The sequence below is a fragment of the Triturus cristatus genome, chromosome 9, assembly GCF_964204655.1.
Source record: "Triturus cristatus chromosome 9, aTriCri1.1, whole genome shotgun sequence".
NCBI classification, from domain to species: domain Eukaryota; kingdom Metazoa; phylum Chordata; class Amphibia; order Caudata; family Salamandridae; genus Triturus; species Triturus cristatus.
Genome location: NC_140592.1, coordinates 382,745,864 through 382,770,037, shown reverse-complemented (window position 1 = coordinate 382,770,037; position 24,174 = coordinate 382,745,864). Strand labels below are relative to the sequence as shown.

At 49.4% G+C, this 24,174-nt stretch overlaps 1 protein-coding gene across 5 annotated transcripts in view; it reads right to left on the bottom strand.

The window, feature by feature from the left end:
* The window catches only part of RYR1 (ryanodine receptor 1), a 1,245,571-nt gene that overhangs the window by 640,578 nt on the left and 580,819 nt on the right, over positions 1–24,174 (bottom strand). For all 5 annotated transcript variants that reach the window (XM_085625233.1, XM_085625235.1, XM_085625236.1 and 2 more), the window contains exon 49: positions 13,690–13,780. In XM_085625233.1, the coding sequence (XP_085481359.1) occupies positions 13,690–13,780 (91 nt within the window). The remainder of the gene's footprint in view (positions 1–13,689; positions 13,781–24,174) is intronic.

Sequence of the window (24,174 nt, the reverse complement as noted above, 5' to 3'; positions counted from 1 at the left end):
TCACTGACCCTTCTGAGGGAAGTGATAGCTACGAGAAAAGCGGTTTTCCAGGTTAAAAACTGAAGTTCACATTTGTGCAACGGTTCGAAGGGAGGCCCCATTAGTCTGGTGAGAACGATATTTAGGTTCCACACAGGTGAGGGTGGCAATCTGGGGGGAATTATTCTTTTAAGGCCTTCCATGAAGGCTTTAATGGCAGGTACTCTAAAAAGTGATAGATGTTGCCTGTTTTGTAGGTAAGCTGCTATAGCTGCGAGGTGCAGGCGAATGGACGTATAGGCTAGATTACACCTTTGTAGGTGGAGTAAGTAGTCTATGATGTGTTGAATGGAGACGTCTAGGGGATTGATGGTGTTGTTGTGACAATAGACAACAAAACGTTTCCACTTGGCGGCGTAGCACGCTCTAGTAGTGGGTCGCCTAGCTTCCTTGATTACGTTCATACAGTCAGGGGGAAGATTTAGATAACCGAATTCTGGGACTTCAGGAGCCAGATCGCAAGGTTGAGCTGAGCTGGGTCCGGGTATCTGATCTCTCCATGGTTCTGGGTTAAGAGGTGTGGAGAGAGGCGTAATTTTTGGTGCGGTGCTACAGATAGTTCCAGCAGTGTGGTGTACTACGGTTGTCTGGCCCAAGTTGGAGCTACTAGGATTAGTGTGAGGGAGTGTTGCTGTAGATTGCGCACCACTAGTGGAATGAGTGGGAGAGGTGGAAAAGCGTACGCAAATCTGCCTGACCAGTTCATCCATATCGCATTCCCTTTGGACAATGGGTGTGGATATCTGGCGGCGAAGCTTGGGCATTTGGTGTTTTCGTGGGTGGCGAAGAGGTCTATCTGTGGATGCCCCCACATCTGAAAGTACGGGTGTAGAACTTGTGGGTGGAGTTCCCACTCGTGGATTTGTTGTGTTTGTCTGCTGAGCAGATCTGCCATAGTGTTTTGGACTCCTGGGACATGCTGAGCTAGGAGAAAGATTTTCTGGGGTATGGCCCATCTCCATATGCTCTGTGCTAGCTGAGAGAGCTGTGGAGAGTGTGTGCCGCCTTGTTTTTGAATATAGTACAAGGCTGTCATGTTGTCTGTGCGGATTAGGACTGCCTTACCTGAAATCTGTGTTTGAAAAGATTTTAGGGCTAAGAAAATCGCTAGTAACTCCAGATGGTTGATATGGAGTAACTTTTGTTGAGGTGTCCATGTGCCCTGCACGGTGAGATGTAATAGATGAGCTCCCCAGCCGGAGAGCGATGCGTCTGTGGTTAGTACTATCTGGGGAACCGGGTCCAGGAACGGTCGACCTGTGGAAAGGTTTGTGGTGGTCCACCACTGCAGAGAGCGATGGCCTGGTTCCATTGGCGCGCTAAGCACTCTTGGAGAGGACGCATCTGGAGTCTTGCGTGAGGTACTATGAAGATGCAAGAGGCCATCATCCCTATTAGTTGCATAAACACTCGAGCTGGAAGGGAGTGTTGTGCCATGAATTTTACGCGTAGAGCCTGAATGCTTGTAATCCTGGCAGGATTGGGGTAGGCTTGCGCTTTTGAGGTGTCTATGGTGGCACTGAGATATTGTTTTATGTGGGATGGTTGTAGATGGGACTTTGCGTGGTTTACTGTGAAGCCCAGTTGGTGAAGTAGCTGGATAGTGGCATGTGTGGCTGTATGAACTGGCTTTTATTAGCCAGTCGTGTAGGTATGGGAAGACATGGATGTGTTGTCTCCTGAGGTGTGCTGCCACTACTGCTAGGCACTTGGTGAATACACGTGGTGCTGTTGTGACTCCGAACGGGAGTACTTTGAATTGGTAGTGTTGGCCGTCTACTACGAATCTGAGAAACTTCCTGTGAGCGTTGTGCACTGGAATGTGGAAATAAGCGTCTTTCAGGTCTAAAGTGGTTAGGAAGTCGTTTTGGGAAAGCAGTGGAAGTACCTGCTGAAGCGTTACCATGTGAAAATGGTATGAGTGTATGTATTTGTTTAGGGGCTTGAGGTCTAGGATGGGCCGCAGAGTCTAGTCCCTTTTTGGTATGAGAAAATATAGGGAGTAGACCCCCATATTTCGTTGGTTGGCAGGAACGTGTTCTATCGCCCTTTTCTGTAGGAGGGAGATTACCTCCTGCTTTAGTAGAGTTAGATGTTCTTGTGACATTAGGCGTTGTCTGGGTGGAATGTTTGGGGGGGTAGATATTAGTTCTAGGCAGTAGCTTGACCGAATTATTTGTGTTACCCATTTGTCTGAGGTGATGGTGGCCCAGACAGGGAGGAAATTTTGGAGTCTGCCCCCGACCGGAGTGGGATGGTCTGGGGGGAGTGGAGGGAAGTCATTGGGTAGGTGCGGTGGCAGAGCGGGCAGTGTTTGTTTTGCCTCTGCCTTTGTTATTGTTGCCCCTGTAGCTGCCTCTTTGGTAGCCCCTTGTAAGGGTGGACTGGGTAGGGGCCTTATATGAAGTGGAAGCGGTGTCGGAGGAGTAGCCTCTGGATGTGCTCCGAAAGGAAGAGCGGCGAAAGGAGCGCCTGGGAGGGTGTGATTGTAAAGCTCCCATGGATTTTGCCGTGTCCGTGTCTTTTTTCATCTTTTCTAGGGCCTCATCCACTTTTGGGCCAAACAGATGTTCCTGGTCAAAGGGATGGTTGAGGATGGAGGCCTGTACCTCCGGTTTAAAACCTGAGATCCTTAGCCAGGCATGGCGACGGAGGAGGACACTAGTATTGATGGCCCTGGAGGCTGTGTCTGCTGCATCTAGGGCACAACGTATGGAGGTATTAGTAATGGTTTTGCCCTCCTCAATTAGCTCGTTGGACCTAGGTTTGTATTTATCAGGGAGATGTTGCATTATGGCTTCTAATTCGTCATAATGGGCCCTGTCATACCTGGCTAGTAGCGCTTGTGTATTAGCGATACGCCATATGTTGGCAGCTTGAGATGCAGTACGCTTGCCTGATGCGTCCAAGCGTTTAGACTCTTTGTCAGGTGGTGGTGCTTCGCCTGACGCTTGGGAGTTGTCCCTCTTACGTTCTGTGGACACTACCAGAGAATCTAGTGGTGCTGGCTCTCTGATGTAGGAGGGATCTGTAGGGGCGGATTTAAATTTCTTTTCAATGCGCGGGTTAATGACCCTGGCTCTGACTGGGTCTTTAAAGACCTCTGGCGCATGTTTTATAACTCCCTTGAGCATAGGCAATATGGAGGTAGTCCTATGTGTGGTGTCAAACGTATCGAGGAGGAAATCCTCCTCCACGGGGTCAGTATGGAGATCTACCCCGTGATAGTGTGCCGCCCTCTGTAGTAGATGGTTGAACCCCAGTGAGTCTTCTGGTGGGGAAGGTCTGAAAGGGTAGAGATCATCCTGTGGGACGTTAGGGATGTCAGGGATATTATAATCGTCCCATAGGTCTGGGAAGCCTGTGGGAGTGGGGTCCCCTGTAGGTAAATCTTGGGGCACGTCTCCTATGTCATCATATGGATCCCCCTGATCATCATCATCCGGAGAGGGTGTTGGGGAATGATGAGGTGGGGGCGGAGACGGTGGAGGAGGGGAAGGTGGAGTAGGCGGTGGAGGTGGGGAAGGTATTCTGAAAGGAGAGGTAGCAGAGTCCTTCCTATTTGGAGGTGGAGGCGGAGCAGGTTTATCCAGCTGTCTCTTTTTGATGGAGAGCATCAAATGTCCGGTTTTAGGATCCTTGGTTAGTGTTTTTTGTAATGGATCCGGTGTAAAAAGTTCTGGTGATGTTGGTTGGTCCGTCGGCGCCGAAGGCGTCGGGCCGTTGGTTTTTTGGCTTTATCCGCGCTGGTTCGTTGTTTGGAACTATGCTTGGAAAAGTCTGATTGTTTGGTCGGCGATGAGGTGGATTTCGGCTTCGAAGTGTCAGTGCCGGTGGCCTTGTGTGATTTTGTCGGTGCCGAAGATGGTGTCGGCACCGAGGAGCTGGAGCTGGTTCTCGACACCGAGTGTTTCGGTGCGGGGCTCGGTGTCGAAACGGAGGCCATTTTCTTTTTCGGTGTCGAAGAGTGTTTATCGGCACCGACGGTGGGCTGGCTCGAGCCCGAGCCGCCGGAAGGTTTAGTTGGCTTCTTTACCGGGCCCGAAGGTGCGGTGTGGGAAGCAATGTCTTTGGTCTTGCTTAGGCCCGGAGGCGAAGGCGTGACCGAAGCCTTTTTCGGTGCTGGTGAGGGTGTGGGGGGGGGGGTAGATTAGTACTCACGACCTTCTGTGCCGGAGAGATGTCCTTCACATCTGAATCGTCGGCTTCAGAGGCGCTGACGAGTCCCTCGTCGGTATGGTGTTCTTCTTGAGAGTTGACGCCTTCCCCGAAGATGTCGTCCGGAATCGTGGTCGACGAGTGTGCCATGGTTCTTCTAGCCCTTCGGTCTCGAATGGTTTTCTTGGACCGGAAGGACTTACACGCCAGACAATCTCGAGCCTCGTGTTCAGGGGAGAGGCAGAGATTGCATACTTCGTGGAGATCGGTGTGGGGGAACTTGGACCCACATCGAGGGCACTTCTTGAAGGGAGTCCTTTCCATTAGCCAGGACCGGAGCTTGGGTAGGCCCGAAGGCTGTCATCGACGACCGGAATCGAAGGTTTTTGCCGATGAGAGGCGCGTCGAGTGGGGAGATCGCGTTCGAAAACAATACCGCGAGTTGGGGTGAGGATTGCACGTCGATCGTCGAACTGGAAGCTGTTCGGAACCGGAGCGCGAAGATCACATCCGAGCCCGATGGCGGAAAAAAACAATCTGAGGATGGAGCCGAAGCCCATGCGCAATACGATCCAAAGGAGGAGTCACCGACCTCGTGACTTCTAAAGACTTTCCAAGAGGAAAAACAACTGCAAACATCCGGGCCCAACACCAGATGGCGATCTATGCACAAGTGTGTAATCTGCAGCTCATATGCCTCGAACAGATAGATACTATGAATGCCCGCATGGACTCTGTGGTTAATAAGCTGGACCGTCACGAGCAACGAATCACGGAGGCAGAAACTAGGGTGTCTGATCTGGAAGATGGTGCTACAGCAAATAAGGCACAGCTCTCGCAGATGGAGCGGCTACTCAAGGTAATTGCAGACAAAAACGAGGAGCTGGAAGCGCACTCTCGGCAGAACAATGTGTGTATTTTGGGTTTGGCGAAGTCGGCCAATACAGGGCGCATGGAGGACTTTGTCGAAAAGCTGGTGGTGGAGTTATTTGGCCGTGAATCCTTCTCAGCTCACCTAACGGTGGAACGTGCGCATCGATCCTTGACGGCCCGCCCGCCTCCAGGAGCAGCCCCGCGCCCAGTGATCGCACGCTTCCTTAATTACCGGGATCGGGACACGTTGCTACGTCTCGCTCGAGAGAGGAAGCAGGTGCACTATGAAAACACTACGTTATCCTTCTTTCCGGATTTTACACAATCAGTGCAGGAGGCGAGGCTCAAGTTTATGTCCGTAAAGAAGAAGCTGCAGGCGCAATCGATTCCATACGCCATGTTGTACCCAGCAAAATTGAAAATCACGCACCGGGGGCAGCAACACTTTTTTCAGAACCCTCAACATGTGGAAGACTTCCTCAGGAAAAATCGTGCTACCATGACATCGAGAGAGGGAGGACGTTTGCGGTCTGGCTCGCGATCTCCTACGTCCAATCCGGACTGAACTACATACCTGTGGGCACATGAACATAGACGCTTGATGGCGGGCCCGCACGGAGCGGATGGACTCTGGTGATGTATATATTTCTATAGCATACATACTGTTCTCGTCTGGACTCTCTCCTCCCCCCCGCAGTAGCTGCCCGCGAGTATAGCGGAGCGGCGGGTGGGTGCAATAATGGAGGAGAGTGGGTAAGGTGCGCGCCCCTAGTGTTTTTGCCATATGGGTGTTCCCCCAAACCTGGTGCTGGGGGGAGTGGGGTTAGATAGATTGATGTTTATTCCAGGGGGGTGGGTGCTAGTACCCGGAGGGTTGGGGGTGCCCGAGTGGGGGGGGGGGGGGAGGTTCTTGGTACGCAGTTTTGTTATTCACCCAGTTGGCCAACAGGGAGCGGACAGTGCTTCAGCCCACATGTCATAGCTGTATAGATGATGGAGGGCACAAGGGACATTAGCAGCCTGAAAGTTCTATCCTGGAACGTGCAGGGTCTGAATAACCCCCGGAAAAAGCGACAGGTCCTTAGTTATCTCGACAGCCACCAGGTGACCATTGCTATGTTACAGGAAACGCATTTGCATGCCGGTGCTGTCCCCCCCTTCGCAGCGAAATGGGCCTCCTATCGATACTTCGCGTCCTATTCAGGATACTCTAGAGGGGTGGCCATACTTATTAGGCGAGGGGTGGGGTTTGTGCCTGACAGGTCGGAAATGGACAGTGAGGGGAGGTTCTGTCTGGTGTGGGGAAGACTCAACTCACATGAGGTGACTTTTGCCACCTTCTATGGCCCTAACTTGGATGACCCGCGACCACTACTATCCTTATGGGACAAACTAAAGGCGCTTGGCACTACATATGTTGTTTGGGGGGGGGGGGGATTTCAACACGGTGGTGCAGCCCCAGACGGATCGCTCCTGTGCCGTACCTGCACACTACACACACACGCAGAGGGCATTTAAGGAGGTGTTGGATGATAGCGCTCTACTGGATGCGTGGCGGTACACACACCCGGCACAGAGGGAAGGCACACATTACTCGGCGGTACATGCGTCTTGGGCCAGACTGGACTATCTTCTGGTGTCGGTGGGGATGGCGCACTGGATCTCAGAGGTGGTACACTTGGTGCGCACTTACTCTGATCACTCTCCTGTGGTGATGACCATGCAGCCCCCGGCACAGCAGTGTCTGCATCGCGCCTGGCGTCTTAATCCCTCACACCTCCATGACCCAGTATTCCGCAAAGACCTGGAGCAGGATATCAAAGACTTCTTCGAGCGTAATGTGTGCTCTGTCTCGAGTCTCACCACGGTTTGGGAGGCATTTAAAGTTACGGCCCGAGGCTGGTGCATCTCCAGGGGAGGGGGGGTCCTCAAAGCCTTACGGAGGGACTTAACTAAGCTAGAGGGCGATGGGGCATGCCGAGCCAGACTGAGGGACACACTCACGAATATGAGGAGGCTGCGAGCAGGGAGAGCAGGTTCCGGGGGAAGCCCTACCTGGCTAGAGCTTACGGCGAGGGGGACCGTCCTGGGAAAATGTTAGCGCAGTTGACTAGACCCCCTAAGTTTTCCAATTATGTCATGGCAGTGGAGGATTCACAGGAGCAGGTGCATCGTAACATCTCTGACCAAATAGAGGTGTTTCGTAGTTATTATAGTGCACTCTATACTTCGCATAGGGGGGACCCGTTAGATCTTCCGGCGTATTTTGAGGACACGGCTTTGGCATGGTTGGGACCCACGCAACAAAAATTCTTACATTTGGAATTAGAAGTGGACGAGATCATGGAGGCCATAATGACTATGAAGTCGGGGTGGGCGCCGGGTCCTGATGGCCTACCAACAGAACTTTACAAAGCATACGCGCCAATTTTAGCACAGATATTGAAAGATGTGTTTTATGCGGCACTGGAGGAAGGGAAGCTGCCTACAACTATGCGGGAGGCCCAAATTATCTCGCTGCTAAAGCCCGGTAAGCCCCCGATCCAATGTGAGTCATACCGCCCATTATGCCTACTGAATTGTGATACTAAAATTCTCGCAAAAGTTTTAGCAATCCGTCTCAGTCTCCTAATGGAGCGCTTGATGTTGCCAGATCAGGCGGGCTTTGTTCCGAATCGTGCAAAGGCCCACAATCTTCGCACACTATTTGCAATCCTGCAAGACATAGACCCCAAGTGCTCAGCAGTGGCGGTCTTTCTTGATGCCACTAAAGCATTTGATTCGGTGGAGTGGGATTAATTGATAGGTACTCTACAATATATGGGGATGCCGTTCTCTCTCCTGAACTGGGTCAAGCTGCTGTATACGCAACCGTTGGCGACGGTACTGTTGAATGTTGCGCGCTCCACTCCATTTCAGGTATCCAGAGGCACGAGGCAGGGCTGCCCGCTCTCGACGATTCTTTTTGCTTTGGCCATTGAACCCCTAGCTGCGAAGCTTAGGCAACACTACAAGGAGCGCTCTTTGGTCTATCCCGCCAGGCAATTGCCTATCTCATTATATGCCGACGATATGACTTTTTATATAAAAAAGCCTCGGGAGAATCTCAACCCAGTGTTGCGTGAGGTTACAAGATTTGCGCCATATCGGGAATCCAAATAAATTGGGCTAAGTCGGCGGTGCTCCCCCTCACGTCTTCCACCCCACAGTTCCCAATGGACTATCCATTAATCTGGGAGAATGATGAGTTAAAATACTTGGGGGTACAGGTCACACGGGATAGGGATGCTTTGCTGCGGGCCAATTATGGGGTGGCGCTGGAAGGGGTCGCTACCAAGGTCGCCAGGTGGATCCGCCTTCCGCTGTCAATGGTGGGGAGGATTTCCCTTATAAAGATGGTCCTCCTCCCTAAACTTCTCTATCTCTTTGTTAATATCCCTTATAATCCGGGGAGCTATTTTTTTAAGGAGTTAAATTCACAACTTATACAACTTATATGGGGGGGAAGCAAGCGCGACTTAGCCTGGCCACGCTGATGTTACCGTATCAACAGGGGGGATATGATGTTCCCAATTTTGAATACTATTACTACAGCGCGCAGTCCCATTTTGCAGTTTACTGGTTCCACCCACCTCCCTTTATGCCACACTTAGCAGTGGAAGATGGTTACATGTCACCGACCTCCCCGGATGGTTACCTCTTCACTAAGGTCAGACATGATAGGCCTGTAGGAAGAGGTGGCGGCCTTGCTATTATCTTTAAGGATAAATATCGTACCACACTTGATCCTATAAACTCGGCTAACTGCGAATCAGCCGCTTTTGCCATTAGCATTACCCCCAAGCAGGCACTAAAGGGTGTCATACTTTATCGTCCCCCTGGCCCCCGTAATTCTTTTCTTTCCTCCCTTTCTGACCTAAGTGACAATATTATATGTTCTGATACATACACTATATTGGGAGATTTTAATTTTCACTTGGAAGAGCAGGACAACTCCGATACTGCCCAACTCACAGCTGATTTTTCCAACTTAGGGTTGCACCAACTAGTCAAGGGCATTACGCATCAAGCTGGACATTCCCTTGATGGTCTATTCACGAATGACCCTGGTATATCTGTATTAGATATCATCCCAATTACTTGGTCTGACCACAGGGCCATTATCTTTCAAATAGACATACGACCTGTTGCCCCTTTAGTCTCCAGGCCGGGAACCAGAATGGGCACTCGTGCCTGGAAATCTGCAGATATGCCTCAGATGCTACATTCCCTGGCTTCCTCCTGTCCTCAGGGTGGAAATACTCCGGCACTATCGGCCTCGGCTTTTCAGGACTGGATCCGAAGCGCCGCTGACCTAGTGGCCCCAGAGAAAATTACGAAGCCCAACAGAATATCCCCCTCGGCCCCCTGGTACAATGAAGATCTCCGACTACATCGCCAACACTGCAGAAATCTAGAAAGGCGCTGGAGGAAGGTCTATTGCCCCATAGCCAGACAAACTTATAAAGATGCCCTTCAGATTTACAAAAAGGCAATCTTGGCCCGAAAAACCGATTTTTTCTCGGCACAAATTAAGACCGCTGCTAACTCGGCCAGAGAACTCTTCTCTGTTGTCACCAGCTTGTCTACCCCCCCTGTCGGGCCTGAAGTGGAGCCCTCACAGGCTTTCTGTAACGAATTAGCAGCCTTCTTTATCACAAAGGTTGCAGATATATATGCTTCCTTTGAAGATAACTCTAGAACTGAATGTAGAGGTGGTAGCGGGAAAGAAGCATTGTCTTACTACAACCATGACCATTTTCCATGCTTTCTACCCGCCTCACATGAGGATGTGATTAAAATCGTCTCTACCATCAAATCGGGCTCCCCACTGGATCCTTGTCCCCCATCCGTGATGTCAAAACTCACAGAAGTGATTTCCCGCCCTCTCATGGAGATCTGCAATACTGCTTTTTCGACAGGCCAATTTCCAAGTATATGGAAGAACGCTGTCATAAAACCCCTCCTGAAAAAACCTTCCTTAGATCCCACAGCTGTTGTAAGCTACAGACCGATCGCGTGCCTGCCCTTTCCTGCCAAAGTATGCGAATACCTGATGAATAGACAGCTCTCAGAGTTCGTCGAGACTCACCAGCTTCTCGACGATACGCAGTTTGGGTTTAGGAAAGGGCATGGAACAGAGACTGCCTTGATAAAGGCCTCTGACGAGATCAGGGTGATCATGGACCAGGGAGGGGCGGCTGTTCTTATCCTTCTGGATCTGTCAGCAGCTTTCGACACGGTCGACCATGCCACCTTGGTCGACCGTGTCACTGCTTTGGGGATTAACGGTTGCGCCAGGGATCTTATCTCATCGTTCCTGGCAAACCGTACCCAGACAGTAAAGTTGGGAGATTTCTATTCCCCTATCTCTGCACTCCCTTGTGGAGTCCCACAAGGCTCCTCGCTAAGTCCCATGCTTTTTAATATCTATGTAGCGGACTTGGCGAGGATAATAAAGGCCTATGGGATACAGCTTACATCGTATGCAGACGATACCCAGCTGGTGCTGGGCATCCATAAGGATGGTCTCACGGTAGCAGCCAACTTTCAGAAAGCTATGCTTGAGGTTAGTAGCTGGATGGCTTTGAACTGCCTTCGCCTCAATTCGGATAAGACCGAGATCATGACCTTTGGAAGACTCTCCCCTGAATGGTCCTTTGGTTGGTGGCCAGAAAAGCTTGGCCCTCCACCTGTCCCAGTAGAAAAAACCAGAAACCTGGGAGTGATCTTTGATAATAAGTTGGTTTTCGACCTCCACACCAACAAGGTTGTGTCGTCGTCTTTTTTCATCTTGAAAAAAATCAAGAAGCTGCTGCCTTATCTCCCGCCGTCAGCTGGGAAGACCCTGGTCTCTACCCTAGTCTTCTCCAGGATAGATTATGGGAATGCACTTCTCCTTCACACCCAGAAGCGTGTCACAACGAAGCTGCAATCTATTCAGAATGCGGCTGCTAGGATTCTTCTCAACATCCCTCGTCGCAAATCTACCACTCCTGGTATTCGTCAGCTTCATTGGCTGAGAGTGGAGAGCCGCGTCAAGTTTAAGGCCCTCTGTATTGCTTATAAGGCTGTACATGGCATTGGACCTAGGTTCCTGGTTGAAGCTTTCCAGCTGTACACTCCTAGGAGGCAATTAAGATCGGCCAATAACAGTCTCCTCCCGGTGCCACGCACAAGATCGGTCACCTGGGGAGACAGGCGCTTTCTTGTGGCCACTCCAAAACTTTGGAACCTCTTGCCACTAGCCATCAAAACTGCCCCGAATCTGATGAGCTTCCGCAGGCTCTTGAAAACATGGCTGTTTAATCAGTAAGAGGATGACTTGATGATAGATTCCAGTTGCTCTACAGCGCCGAGACACCTTCGGGTATTTGTCGCGCTATAAAAGTTGCGTAAATAAATAAAATAAATAAGGTGACAGGGTGAGAACGTGACCCTTCCACGGTGGATTGTACGGTGGCTGCGAGGGGTAGGATCGCGTGCAGACTGGGAGCCCCCATGATGTATTCCCCTAAACTATGTCTGCTGTGTAGCCCCTTATTGCAGGTTACCTATGAAGGGCTATGTCGCAAATTACTGGACAGTTTGCATTACATAACCTGGGGAGACCTGTATGTCGGAGGGCAATTCCGCTCTCAGATACAATTTTTTGATGGCAGGGAGCCCTCCACTATGGATCGGTTCATGTACATCAGGCTCCGGCAAAGTGTGAGGGCGGCCACCCCTGCATTCCCGGATGAACCCGAAACGTTCGCTCCCCTACATGACCTACTACGGGTGGACAATCCACGGCATGTTGTGTCAACCCTGTATAAACACGTACGTAAGGGACCTTCCTCCTGTTATCCAAGGGCTAGACAAGAGTGGGAGGAGAACCTGAATGCTTCACTGACGGATGAGCAATGGGAATTGGGTTGCAGGCAGACAGAGGAGGTAACTGGTAATAGTAGGCTTCGCCTCATACACTTTAAGTTTTTGCATCGGCTATACCATTCCCTGGTTAAATTACACAAGTTGGGATTGAGGGAACATGATTGTTGTGCAAGATGTGGGATGCAGGGGGCAGACTTGCTGCACTTAGCTTGGGGCTGCCCTCCAGTGGCCGCATACTGTGTACAAGTCTTTGAAGGACTCTCCATTATGATTGGGGTCCATATGGCCCCGGACCTGCTTGTAGCTCTATTGGGCCTTATTCAGGGCATCAAAACAGTGCATAAGAAATACTTAGCTATGGCTCTGTTTCTAGCAAAACGGCAGGTGGCTTGTCGGTGGGGCCGGGCCGTGCCCCCAAATTCAAAGACTGGATAAATGAGATGACTATGTGGCAAGGATACTTACATGATTATGCGGAACTGTTACCCATGAAGTCTCGCCCAAAGCATGTTTGGGGTCCGTTAACTGCTTACCTGTCGAACTTGGATGCAACTCTTGGGGCGGCGAAGGCGAGAACGGAGTAAGACTCTGTGGGAGAGGGGGCCGCAGGGATTCCATTAAGATCCCCCCCGACGAGTGTTGAAGACCTGGGGAAATGTATTGGTGTAATGGTACAGGGTGGATGGGGCCCACGGAGAGTGCGGGAGGATATACCTGGGACCCGAATTTGTCGCCGAAAGCCACATATATCTGTCTGCTGCTGTCTTTACTGATACGGCCTGCACTGTGAGACTCTTAGTTGCCTCGAGGGATAGTGGGACTGTGTGACGCTCTGGGCATTGCATTCTGATATGACCCTGTGGCCAGTGGGTGTAATGTTATTTTAGTGGGATGAGGGGGTGGGGGTGTTTATTGGAGGGACATCTGCACAGGAAGATGTACGTTAATGTCGTATGTAATCAACAATACCATGGTTGATTATCATTACGCTGATGTACTGTGCAGATTCTCAATAAAGTTACTTTGAAATTAAAAAAAACAACAAAAAAAACTAAGATTTCATAATGTGCAATAATGCATTTCCCACTGATTAACTTAACCTGTTTTTATTTTTAATTTAATCTGTGCATTATTTTATATGTAGTTACCTGAATGTGTAAGACCAAGAACAGTTATAGAATATTTATATATATTTTTTAGCCTCGTCTTTGATCCCGATCCCACACTCACTCACCCCCTGTACTGCATGCATCACAGTTTCCATACTTTTTTAATGCACTTCGCCTGGTGCATAGAACTGGTTCTCATCCATACATTAAAAGGGACATGTCTAGATCTCAAAGTACACACATTCTAGCTTAACACCTGGTCCGAAAAAAGGCAGTATGCCAGTTTCACAAGCAATCAGGCAAAAGGGCAGGGTAAATGCCCATTTACCATGCAGGGGACATTCCCGTCCCAACAGTCTCTCAGTTTTGCAAAAGCAAGAGGTGGTGCATGTCAATACAACGGATATCAGCAGAGATATATGTGGATTACAATACTAGAATATCAAGGTTGGTGCGAGTTATATAGTACGACAGGTGCGCTGACAGTCGTGTGTCTGGGTTATACTGTTGAATTTGCCAAGCATTTACAGGGCAGGTTTGAGGAGCATTTTCAGACCATTACATGGGACAAGGAACTTCGAGGATCTGGACTTACCTTAAGAGGCATTTTGGCATATTCGTTCAGGATGGGAACATCAAACACCAACCGGCGTAGCAGATGTTGCAACATTGATGGGCGAAGGTACCTTAATTTAGGAGAAAAGTGGTGTGAGAAAAAGTAAATGACAACGGAGATGAAAGAAGGGCAAATATAAGTCAAGGAGACAGTGAATGGTGAATCAGAAATGGAGTTGGGAAAGAGTAGTAGAATATTGCTGGAGACAGTGAACAAGGTGAATTGGGGAGAATGGTAATGCAAAGAAAATGTGTGCATAAATCAGACACTAGAAGCTCTCTCACTGGCCTGATAAACAGAATGAAAATAAGGACAGCAGATATTCCTGAAGCATTGTTAGCAGGAGCCTACTTAGTGTGAAGGCTATGTACAGGGATGACCAGCCATATGCCTCACTGAGTTAATATAAACACAGAAGTCAAATATTACACTACGTTAGGCACATCTATGAAAGGTAGGGAATTCCTTCCAAACAATGATCTACATTTTGAAGATCAAAATGTAATGGGTAAGAAAATAAGTTACTTACCAGTAACTGTAGATCTCTAGTACTGGTATCTTGCAAAGACTCATGTGCTTAAATCATTCCCTGTCGTCAAAGTGGGAGTCCCACTGTACCATAACAAAGCAGTACATAACATTACCGTAGCCTATAATGGAATTGAAACAATCACTTTGATAACCTACCCCTATCCTTTAAAAGGAACTGAAGTACAGTCAATCAGGCGACAGTACCCTCGAGAACACTCCCCAAAGAGGCTAAGTCCCTCAGATTTTCAAGCACGAGTGGGAAAGGCAATCCTGTAACAATAAGGGGAACCCCTATGGGGACGAGTGTAGGTTGTATGTGAATCTATGAAAGATGCCAATACTGAAGAAGGATAACTTGCTTACCTGTAATCCTAGTTAACTTCCAGGGGAATCCTCATCAATGTCATAAGCACCGACTAGTCCCGCCCATGTGCATAACAGAGAAAACTGGCACAGTGCCTTTAAGACATCACAGGACCCCTGTATTCCTTTAAAACATCATAGGACCTCTTGTGTCCCATCATGCTCCACAGGTGATTAGTAGGTCAGTTCTTTTGTCCGGCTCCTACAGTTAATATCCTGGAGCACTGAGCTCTGCTGTGTTTTTAACATTTTGTCAAGACATTCTCTAAACGTTAGTTTTTGTTATCATTCGATGGTTTTAACTACTTCGGTGCTCATGACGAGCCCAGCTCGTCATGAGGCACAGTGGAGCTGTGCTCATGACGAGCTGGGCTCGTCATAAATGTCCCGGCCCACCCACGCGCGATTGATTCCCTGCCTGTGCGGGAGAATCAATCAGTAGGCGGGGTCGTGACGAGCTCAGCTCGTCATGAGCACAGCTCCACTGTGCCTCATGACGAGCTGGGCTCGTCACGAGCACAGTGCCACCACCGCCGCCCCCCCGCGCCGCGGGGGAATTAACCCCGCGTGGAAGGGGTTAAGTACAAAATGCTGTTTAGCTGACTGAAAAATATATATTTTTCTGTCAAATCATGCCTTTAGTCTTGGTGACGTGCCCTTCTTTTGGTAAAAAAAAAAGGCACTGACTGATCCACATTCAGTGTATATTATCTGTCTCCCTGCTTCTCATCGTCCAGAGACATGCTACTATTGTCAGAAGTTTTCCAGAAGAACTCTGAAGGAGGAAGAGAGAAGATCAGGCTGCACGGCCTACAAGAGAGAAGAAAGACAGGATCTTCAATAGGTCTTGGGGAGCCCACCTCTCATAGGAAATCGGCACACAGAGGAAGATCACATGAGGCATATGAGAAATGCCATCCCCCATCAATATCGTCAGGTAGGGGGTCAAAATCTGAGGGAATTCCTGTGTGTTTGCCGTCAGTGTCGAATTTGATGTGGAGAGTGGCCTCAGATACTCGCCAATTGCCGTAGAGACAAGCTTCAATGGCCAAACCTCATCCACACTCGACGTCGAAGACTTGTCATTGAAGCGACTGGTGTTAACAAAATCGCAATCGAGTAATTCACCGGCAGTCGCGTTGATGCCGAAGTGACCCTGGCCGTCGATGTCGAAATATACGCTGTCAAAGGATCTACGGCGATCGTCGATGTTGAGACGTCCTTCGAAGGCTAAGGATACTCCCAAAGATATAGGTTTGTCAACGTCGAGGTCACCCGGTTCACCGCCAAAGCAGCCAGAGACACCACAGTCGCCGTTGAAGACCCTATCTAAAAGACTAATAATGTCAAGAAGCCGTTCCCACTCATCTGGGTGCAAATTTGCCAACAGAGTCGGTGGAGTCAGGGTCTACGGCTCCAGTTAAAGCTGCTGCTGCTCCACCTGTGAATCTCGCCCCACGCTGGCTGTAAAGTGTGCGCAAGCGGCATCATCTACCTCAGAGACCCGGCTCAGACTTTTCGCAGACCTATTTTCCATCCAGGGTAACTCTGCGTACACCATCACCAAAACACACTCCTCCTCCACGAAGGTTACAAGACTTACAGAGGAATAGATCAAGGTCCAGGACCCTGCAGAGGCGTAGAATAAGGTCGAAGTCACCATGATCCAGGTAAACTTTCAGAGCTTGATGATCTCATTGGTCCAGATCGCATCATAGCAGGCATAGAACACCCCCCCTGGTCTACTACTATTCGTTCCTATTCGCCAACACAACGCCTGCAAGGGTTTGTCCAGTGGATAACGTAACCACACTCAACAATGTGTTAATTCGAAGCACATCAAAATTGAACATTGACATTCCACCGCCTACTGCATCGTCCACAGACTTCTTTGAGACTCTGTATCACAGAGGGGTATTAAGACCACTAATACTTCTGGTCCCAGGTCTGCGAGAACCTGCGATGCTACTCTTCCTAACTCTGGCTCCGTTAGAAGCCGCGCCATCACGGACCTCATGAGTGCCCGGCCTGCTTCTTTGAAGTGTTTTTTGGGACATTATACACGATTCCATCTTCACGAGCGGAGCACCCGCCATCACAGTGCAGCAGCTTTTTGGTGGAGCTTTAGAAACGAAACTGTATATTGCTGCCAGGAACGTCGCAGTGGGATACTTTGTGGCTCATATTTCGCTGACTTGGGTATATATATCATAGATGTGAGTGATATTTTTTTACATTTCCATTTAAAACAAAGAATGCCAATTGGTGTTTGATGAGATTATGGGGCATACTAACATTACAGCACAAGAACAAGTATGGAAGTTTGAAAGCCAGTCCCCTCCTTTATGTTCACCATGACAGAACCAATGAGAGCGCAACAGGACAGTTTAAATGTAGCTGCCTTATGAGTATCTGTTTACAGCAAGCATTGAGAAAGGTGAATGCCGAAACACATTTGCATGCTGGATTAATAAATTGCCATATTGACACTGTGAGTGCCTGTCCTACTTCTTTGAAGTATTTTTGGTGACATTACGGCAGCTTTTTGGTGGAACTTTGGAAACTAAGTTGTGTATTGCCGTCAGCACCATCGCACTGGGATACTTTGTGGCACATACTCCGCTGACTTGGATGTCCGGGTTATTTAACCTGGGGAACGCATTGCCATTGGGCACAACTCCTCCGGTAATGAGCCAGGGGATTCCTGATTTCATCACTGCGGCAGGCGAGGGGATTGGCAGGACTTCACCTGGTGAGGAGACATGCAGGGTTGGAGCAATTTGAACTTAAAGCTGCGCATGCTAATATTGTCAATGTGAATTATATCTATTAATATTTCCATTCAACACAAAGATTGCCAATTGGTGTTTCATGAGAATATGGGGCATGGTAAAATGGCAGCACAAAAACAAGTATGGAAGTCTGAAGGCCAGTCCGCTCAGGATTATGCCAGTGATAATTGATAAGGAAGTAATTGTTCTGGTGATGCCTAAATATGAATATTCGACTTCTGGCACCATAGACAGAAACGCTCTCACTTTAATCTATATGCTTTTATGGGGTGTTAGCTCTAACTTTTGCAAGAATGTCGCTGCAGTCTTGTGAGATGCTTAGATCTGCAAACTTCTGATATTCAGGAGCCATGTAACTAAGTGGAGCGAAGGGGGGTTGTATGAAAGACCTGGCCTTGGTTCATCGTCAAAAGTGTCATGAATTACAGCCTGGTAAAGCGCCGGGTCCCAACGGATTCCCGAACTAATTCTTTAAGCGCTACTCCCAGCAGCTCGGCCCTCATTATTGCAGGGTGGTGGAAGAGGCCAGGGAGGTTGGTAGTTTGCCCAGAGACTGGCGGCATGCTGAGGTGGTGGTATTTCACAAACCCGGCCGACCTCCTGAACACCACGCATCCTATCGTCCCATTTCCCTTCTTAACGTAGAGGCTAAGGTCTTGGCCAAGGCGCTTGCTAATCGTCTCCGTCCCCACATCTCGTCTCTTGTGCACCCCGACCAGGCCGGGTTCATGCCCCAGCAGGCGACCCGTCATAATATACGCAGGGCGCATGCGGCTATTGCGGCAGCTGGAAGCCTGGGGGTGCCTGCGGCCCTGTTGCTTGCGGATATGGATCGAGCTTTCGACTCCTTGAGCTGGGAATATCTATTTGCCCTCTTACGCCGATTGAATCTAGGACCTCGCTTTCTCTCTTATCTGACGTTACTTTACACTGAAATAACAGCGTCTGTGCGGGTGGCGGGCTCTGTCTCGTCGGTCTTCCCCATTGGTCGAGGTACCAGGAAGGGGTGCCCTCTGTCGCCCTACCTGTTCGCCCTAGCAATGGAGCCCCTGGCTGCGTGGGTGCGTATCGATGAGCAAGTATCGGGGCTTGAATGGGCCGACGGCCTATCAGATCGAATTGCCCTATATGCGGACGACGTGCTATTCTTTCTTACGCAGCTGGATAGGACTGGCCCGAGGCTGTTGCGTATCATGCAGGTGTTTGGGGAGACTACCGGCTTGTATATGAACGAGCGTAAGTCTACCCTATGGGTCCTGGGAGGTGGGGCTGACCCTGGTGCATGGGCCTCCGCGGTGCAAGTGGTGCGTGGGGGGCTGAAATATTTGGGAGTGTTCCTGTCGGACGCTCGGTCGACCTCTTGGGAACAGAACCTGGTGCCGGTATGGAACAGGGTGCGCGACGATCTTCGAACTTGGTCCCACATGCCCCTTTCTATATATGGCCGCTCGGCCATCTTCAAGATGGTTGCCCTTCCTCGCATGCTATATCAGCTGCAAAATCATCCATATCCTATATCCTCGGGTTGGTTCCGCCAGGTGAATGCAACACTGGGTCAGTTTCTCTGGGGCGGAGGGGTGGTGAGGGTGGCTCTCCGTACGTGTTTTAAATCCACGTATTGCGGGGGACTTGCTACCTCTGACATTCTCTCCTATTATATGGCCTCCCACTTGCTGGTCCTTAACGAATGGTGGTACGGTGACAGGTCGGATACGGCGTATAACCTTGAGCGCCGCTTAATGGGTGATTATTCGCTACATACACTCCTCTATTCGGCGCCCTTGCGGCACTCTTTGCCGAGCGTGACGCAATTGGTATTTCAGATTTGGAGACAGGCACTGCGGAGGATGGGTTGGTGGAATCGCCTCACAGGTGAGACGCCACTATGGAGAAATGGTGGCCTGCCGCAGTTGGCGACCTTGCCAGGCTTCCAGGACTGGGATGCGATAGGGATCTCCACTTTGGGGGACGTCATGAGGGATTCTATCCTGTAATCCTTCCAGGAGCTGCAAACAGACTTTCAAATGCTGCGCACCCAATTCTTTAAATACTTGCAGTTCCGACATGCTCTTTCTCCCAGTCTGGTGGGTCTGGAAGAGTTGGATGATTTTAGTCCAATAGAGGCAAAGGTGTTCATGGGGGACCTACGAGACCATACAATTTCGAGAATATACTAGTCCCTTGTGACTCACTGCTCCCCGTCTCTGCAACGTCTCCGTGGGTGTTGGGAGGAGGATGTGGGTCAGATAGAGGAGGAGGACTGGACGGAGGCCCTGGCCTCTCCGCGTGGGGCGGCCGTCGCTGTGAGCCTTCGACTCATCCAGTTCAAATACCTCCACAGAGTGTATTTTACCAGAGTTAGATTGTATAAGGCGGGCCTGGTGGCATCTCCGAATTGGCTTCGCTGCTTGCGTGAAGAAGGGACGCTGCTTCACACTGTATGGGAGTGCTCTGCACTAACTAGGTTCTGGCGGGGTGTATTGACATGCCTTTCAGAGGTTCTGGGTTGGGATCTCCCTCGGTCCCCTAAACTGGTGCTCCTGCATGTGATGGACGATATCGGGGGCAATGTCTATAAGCGTCATCTGATGCTCCTGGGCTTTACTCTTGCCAAGCGGGATATAGCGAGGGCTTGGAAGGCGACGGCCGCACCCCCAGTATCAGTTTGGAAGGCCGAGCTGGATTTCCGCATGGGTCTAGAGGCCCCCATTTTTGTGGCGCGGGTATGTCCGCGAAAACATTATAAAATTTGGAAGCGGTGGGCAGATTATAGGGGACTGGAATTGGAACCCATTCCAGTGGAATAATTGTGTGGGTGGCTGACTCTCTCTTACTTGTCTTTGGGGGACATGCAACATTCGTATACTGGGCGCAGCAGTGTTATGTGGACATGGTTCATAGTGAGGACAGAATTGTAGCTGCAAACAGATTTGCTGCCTTGACTGGATTGGTGGGGGGGGTGGGGGGGGGGCTGTTCTACGTTCCGTTGATTGGGGGGGTTGCCTTTTTTATGCAAATCTCTTGTGTATTTTTTTCGGTATTTCATGAGAAAAATGTCAAAGCCGGTATGTTGTTTCTCGATGCTCCGGAAGTCTCTGGGGTACAGAGCTTCGCTAAATGTGTATTTGACAAATAAAATTTGTTTACAAAAAAAAAAAAGTGTCATGAATGGTTTCAGCTGAATGTGGTTGGTTTCTAATACCAGAAGTAGATCTGTGAACCAATGCTGTCTGGGTCATCTATCAGAATTATACAACACTGTTCTCTTTTCATCTTGGTGAGAAGCCTGTGTATCAGGGGTATCGAGGGAAAAGAATATGCAAAGATCCCTGACCATCTGATAGAAAAGGCATTCTCCCACGATCTTTAATGTGGATGCCAACGTGCATAAAACCGGCATTTCTGGTTATTTTGCGCTGCAAAGAGATCTAGTGCTGGCTTGCCCCATAGGGAGAACATCCTGTTCAGAGGCAACTGATCAAGCTCCTATTCATGGCAGCTGTTCCTTGTTCTACTTAGCATGCCTGCTAAGAGGTTGCTCGTACCAGGAACATGTTCCGCCCAGAGAGTTATCTTGTGTGTCATAATCCAGTTCCAGATCTTTTGAGCTTCCTTGGAAAGGGGTAGTGATCTTGTGCCCCCCTTGTTTGTTCACATAGTGCATGCTGGTGGTATTGTCTTTGTGAACTAAAACTGGCGAGCCTGCTTTCCTTAATAGGAAAGCTTGAATACTTCAATAAATTGCTTTGAGCTCTAGCCGATTGGTGTGCATGATCTTTTGGTCCGGGGACCTCTTTCCACTTATTTGAAGGTCTTGCAAATGGCCACCCCAGCCCTCACAGGAGGCATCCACGGTTGTCACATAATCGGGTATTTGAGGCAAGAATTCTAAGCCTTCGGCGAGATTGTTGGCTTTTGTCCACCAGGTCAGAGCTTCTCTCATACCTGGAGTGATCTTTATCGGGTTGTTGAATGATCCTTCTGTCTGAATCCATTGCTTGTTTGATTCCTCCTGTAAAGGTCTAATTTTCAGACAGGAGAACAGAACTGGCAGAGGACATCATCCCTAGGAGTGAGTTGAACAGCCGAACTGAAACTGACTGTCTTTTCAAAGGTTTGTGGGCTAGTTGTCCGTACTGAGTCAAGAATGCTTTGTCCTGGGTTGTATCCAAAGCCACTCCCAGAAATATTATTATTATCTTTTTGACAGAAGAATTAACGATTTCTGGTGATTGGCAGTAAGAACTACAACTCTTGCACATAGCTAGGCAAGCCTCCATGGCCTTAGACACTTGACAGGCTGTTGGTGCTTTATTAGTCAATTGTCGAGGTATGGGAATACCTGATAACCCTTTTTCTTTGGAGACGCTGTCATAGGAGCAAGATATTTCAAAAGATGCGGGAAGCTGATCTGAGGCCAAAAGGAAGGACTTTGAATTGACAGGGAGCGTCAGCTACTGTGAATCTTAAAACCTTGCGATGTTTTGAATAAATGGGGATATGAAAATATGCATCCTATAAATCGAGCGTTGTCAAACAATCTCTGTGTTTGATGCAATGCAGGATGTCTGGAAGGGTTACCATGAGAAAAGATTGCTTCCGTAGATCTTTGTTTAGTTTTCGGAGGTTCAAAATGGTTAGCAATTCCTCTGATTTCATGGGCAGAAACCCATTCCTTTTTGGGATTGGGAAACTCTCTACCAGATACTTCGTTACCGAAGGTAAGTAACTCGTACATCTGATAGAGACATCTAGCCACAGATTCCTTAACTTAGAATAGATACCAAAGCCAAACCCCATTGGAGGAAACCCACCAAGTTCAAGAGAGAACCAAGCTGTCAATAAAATTGACTAAAACATGGTGGGTACAGCAAATGCTGGCGCTGCTGACACCAGATCTATGTGCTCCGCAGGGGAGCTATAAAAAAGAGGGAGTGAAAGGCACCACAACCCTGTAGAGGACAGACAAGATCTCACTCGTCCAGGCAGGAACGAAAAGAAGACACTGAACCAACAAGGTCAGTGCAGAATGGAAGAAAGTGTATAAACGTCTGCAAAAAGAAGTTCAACTGAGCACCAGATCCCAAGGATCCGCAAGAGACACAGTCCCAGAGAAGGGACAAGACAGTATGACAGCATCAGAGCATACAAAGCAAGTATACATCACACTGGATGCCAAGAAAGGAAGGTGAGGGAACAACATCACCATGCCTAGATATACAGAACCGTGACCACCAGGAGATACATGGATGTGGATGACAGGATAGATAGAAGGAGACAGTGTGTACCATGAGAACTACACCACACCTATGCAAAAGCCCAGGAATGGAAGCATCAAGTAGTCCAACCGCCAACAGTACCCAGAGGTACCAATGGTGAAGGAAAAACCAGGAAAACCAGGGAGACACATAGAGCTTGCTACCATGAGAGAGAGAGAGACAGAGAGACAGAGAGAGAGAGAGAGACAGAGATTTTGGGGTGAAGAGCCCCAATACTAGGGAAAGTGAAAACCTAGTAAACATGCCCTCTCACTGTGGGGCATGCCCCAGGTAAAAAGAGACTTCACAAGAGGTACCAACAGCGCCAGTGTGAAGCAGGACACAACAATGTCAAGACACATAAAAAGTGACAGAATCCCGTCGCTGGGGAAGGAACCCGGGCCTCCCGTGAGACAGGCGGAGACACTAACCACTATACTCACGTGGAAAGAGTGAAAAATACACAGACATAAGTCTGACAGAAAAGAAAGCAACATCGTCGTTAGGGATGACTGAGAACCCACAACTAGTGGGTCAGAAACAAGCAGCTGAGACCAGGAACAGAAGCACCTAACCCTCTGCTTGGCAATCATCAAAGGGATTGGAGTCCCTGACAGGGAAGTGCAGATGGAAATAGAAATAAGGCAACGCACAGCAGTGACGTAGCTGGTGCAAATTCCACTGCCCATAGACAAACCCCCCCCCCCCCGGGCCTGAGCCCTGAGAGAAGACGTATGCACTTTCCCACACAATGGACCAGAATAGAACGTAGCCAAGACAGGGGTGCAAGAAACACAGCCGGCACCCTGTGACAGCAAACATAACTTGTGTGTATACGAACACGGAAGAACGGAACAGAACACGCCCCCAAGGGGCACGTGCCGACAGGCAGAAAGAGCACATCAAAGCCGAAAGCACACGCCATGGAGAGCCAGGCGTAGCAGAAACCCAAACAACACTTCTGGAAAGTGTGCCTCCACAGAGGCAGGAGAGAGCTACGGACCAAACCGTAGAAGACAACCCAGAAGCCCCAGGAGAGAGCCACACCAAACCCGTGGGTCTCACCAGAGGAGACGTCCTACCACAGTAGGAAGAGCGGGACGAATCAGGAGACCTGCAGTATAGACAGAAAATAATCTGTGGAAGCCAACGAAACTTCCCGTGTCAGGAAGAGCAGCTATACAATAGCCAACAAGTACCCCACATAGGGTATGGCACATACCTACAAAAGCAAGGGACACCTCTTGAGACGAGCTCGTAGGCAGAGGGCTCAAAAAGAGATGCAGAAACAGCTGGCCAGGTGTAGCAAAAGAAGGACAAGACGGTGAAAAGCAGCACAGTCCGTCTGGATAATGACGTCTTGAACCCAGGGACGCAGCACTAGACAAAGCAGTAACAATACTGCAACCAAAAGGCAAAGTCCACAACAAGGACTATAAACCATCAATCAATCAATCAATCACTACATTTATAGAGCGCGCTACTCACCCTTGAGGGTCTCAAGGCGCTGGAGGGAGGGG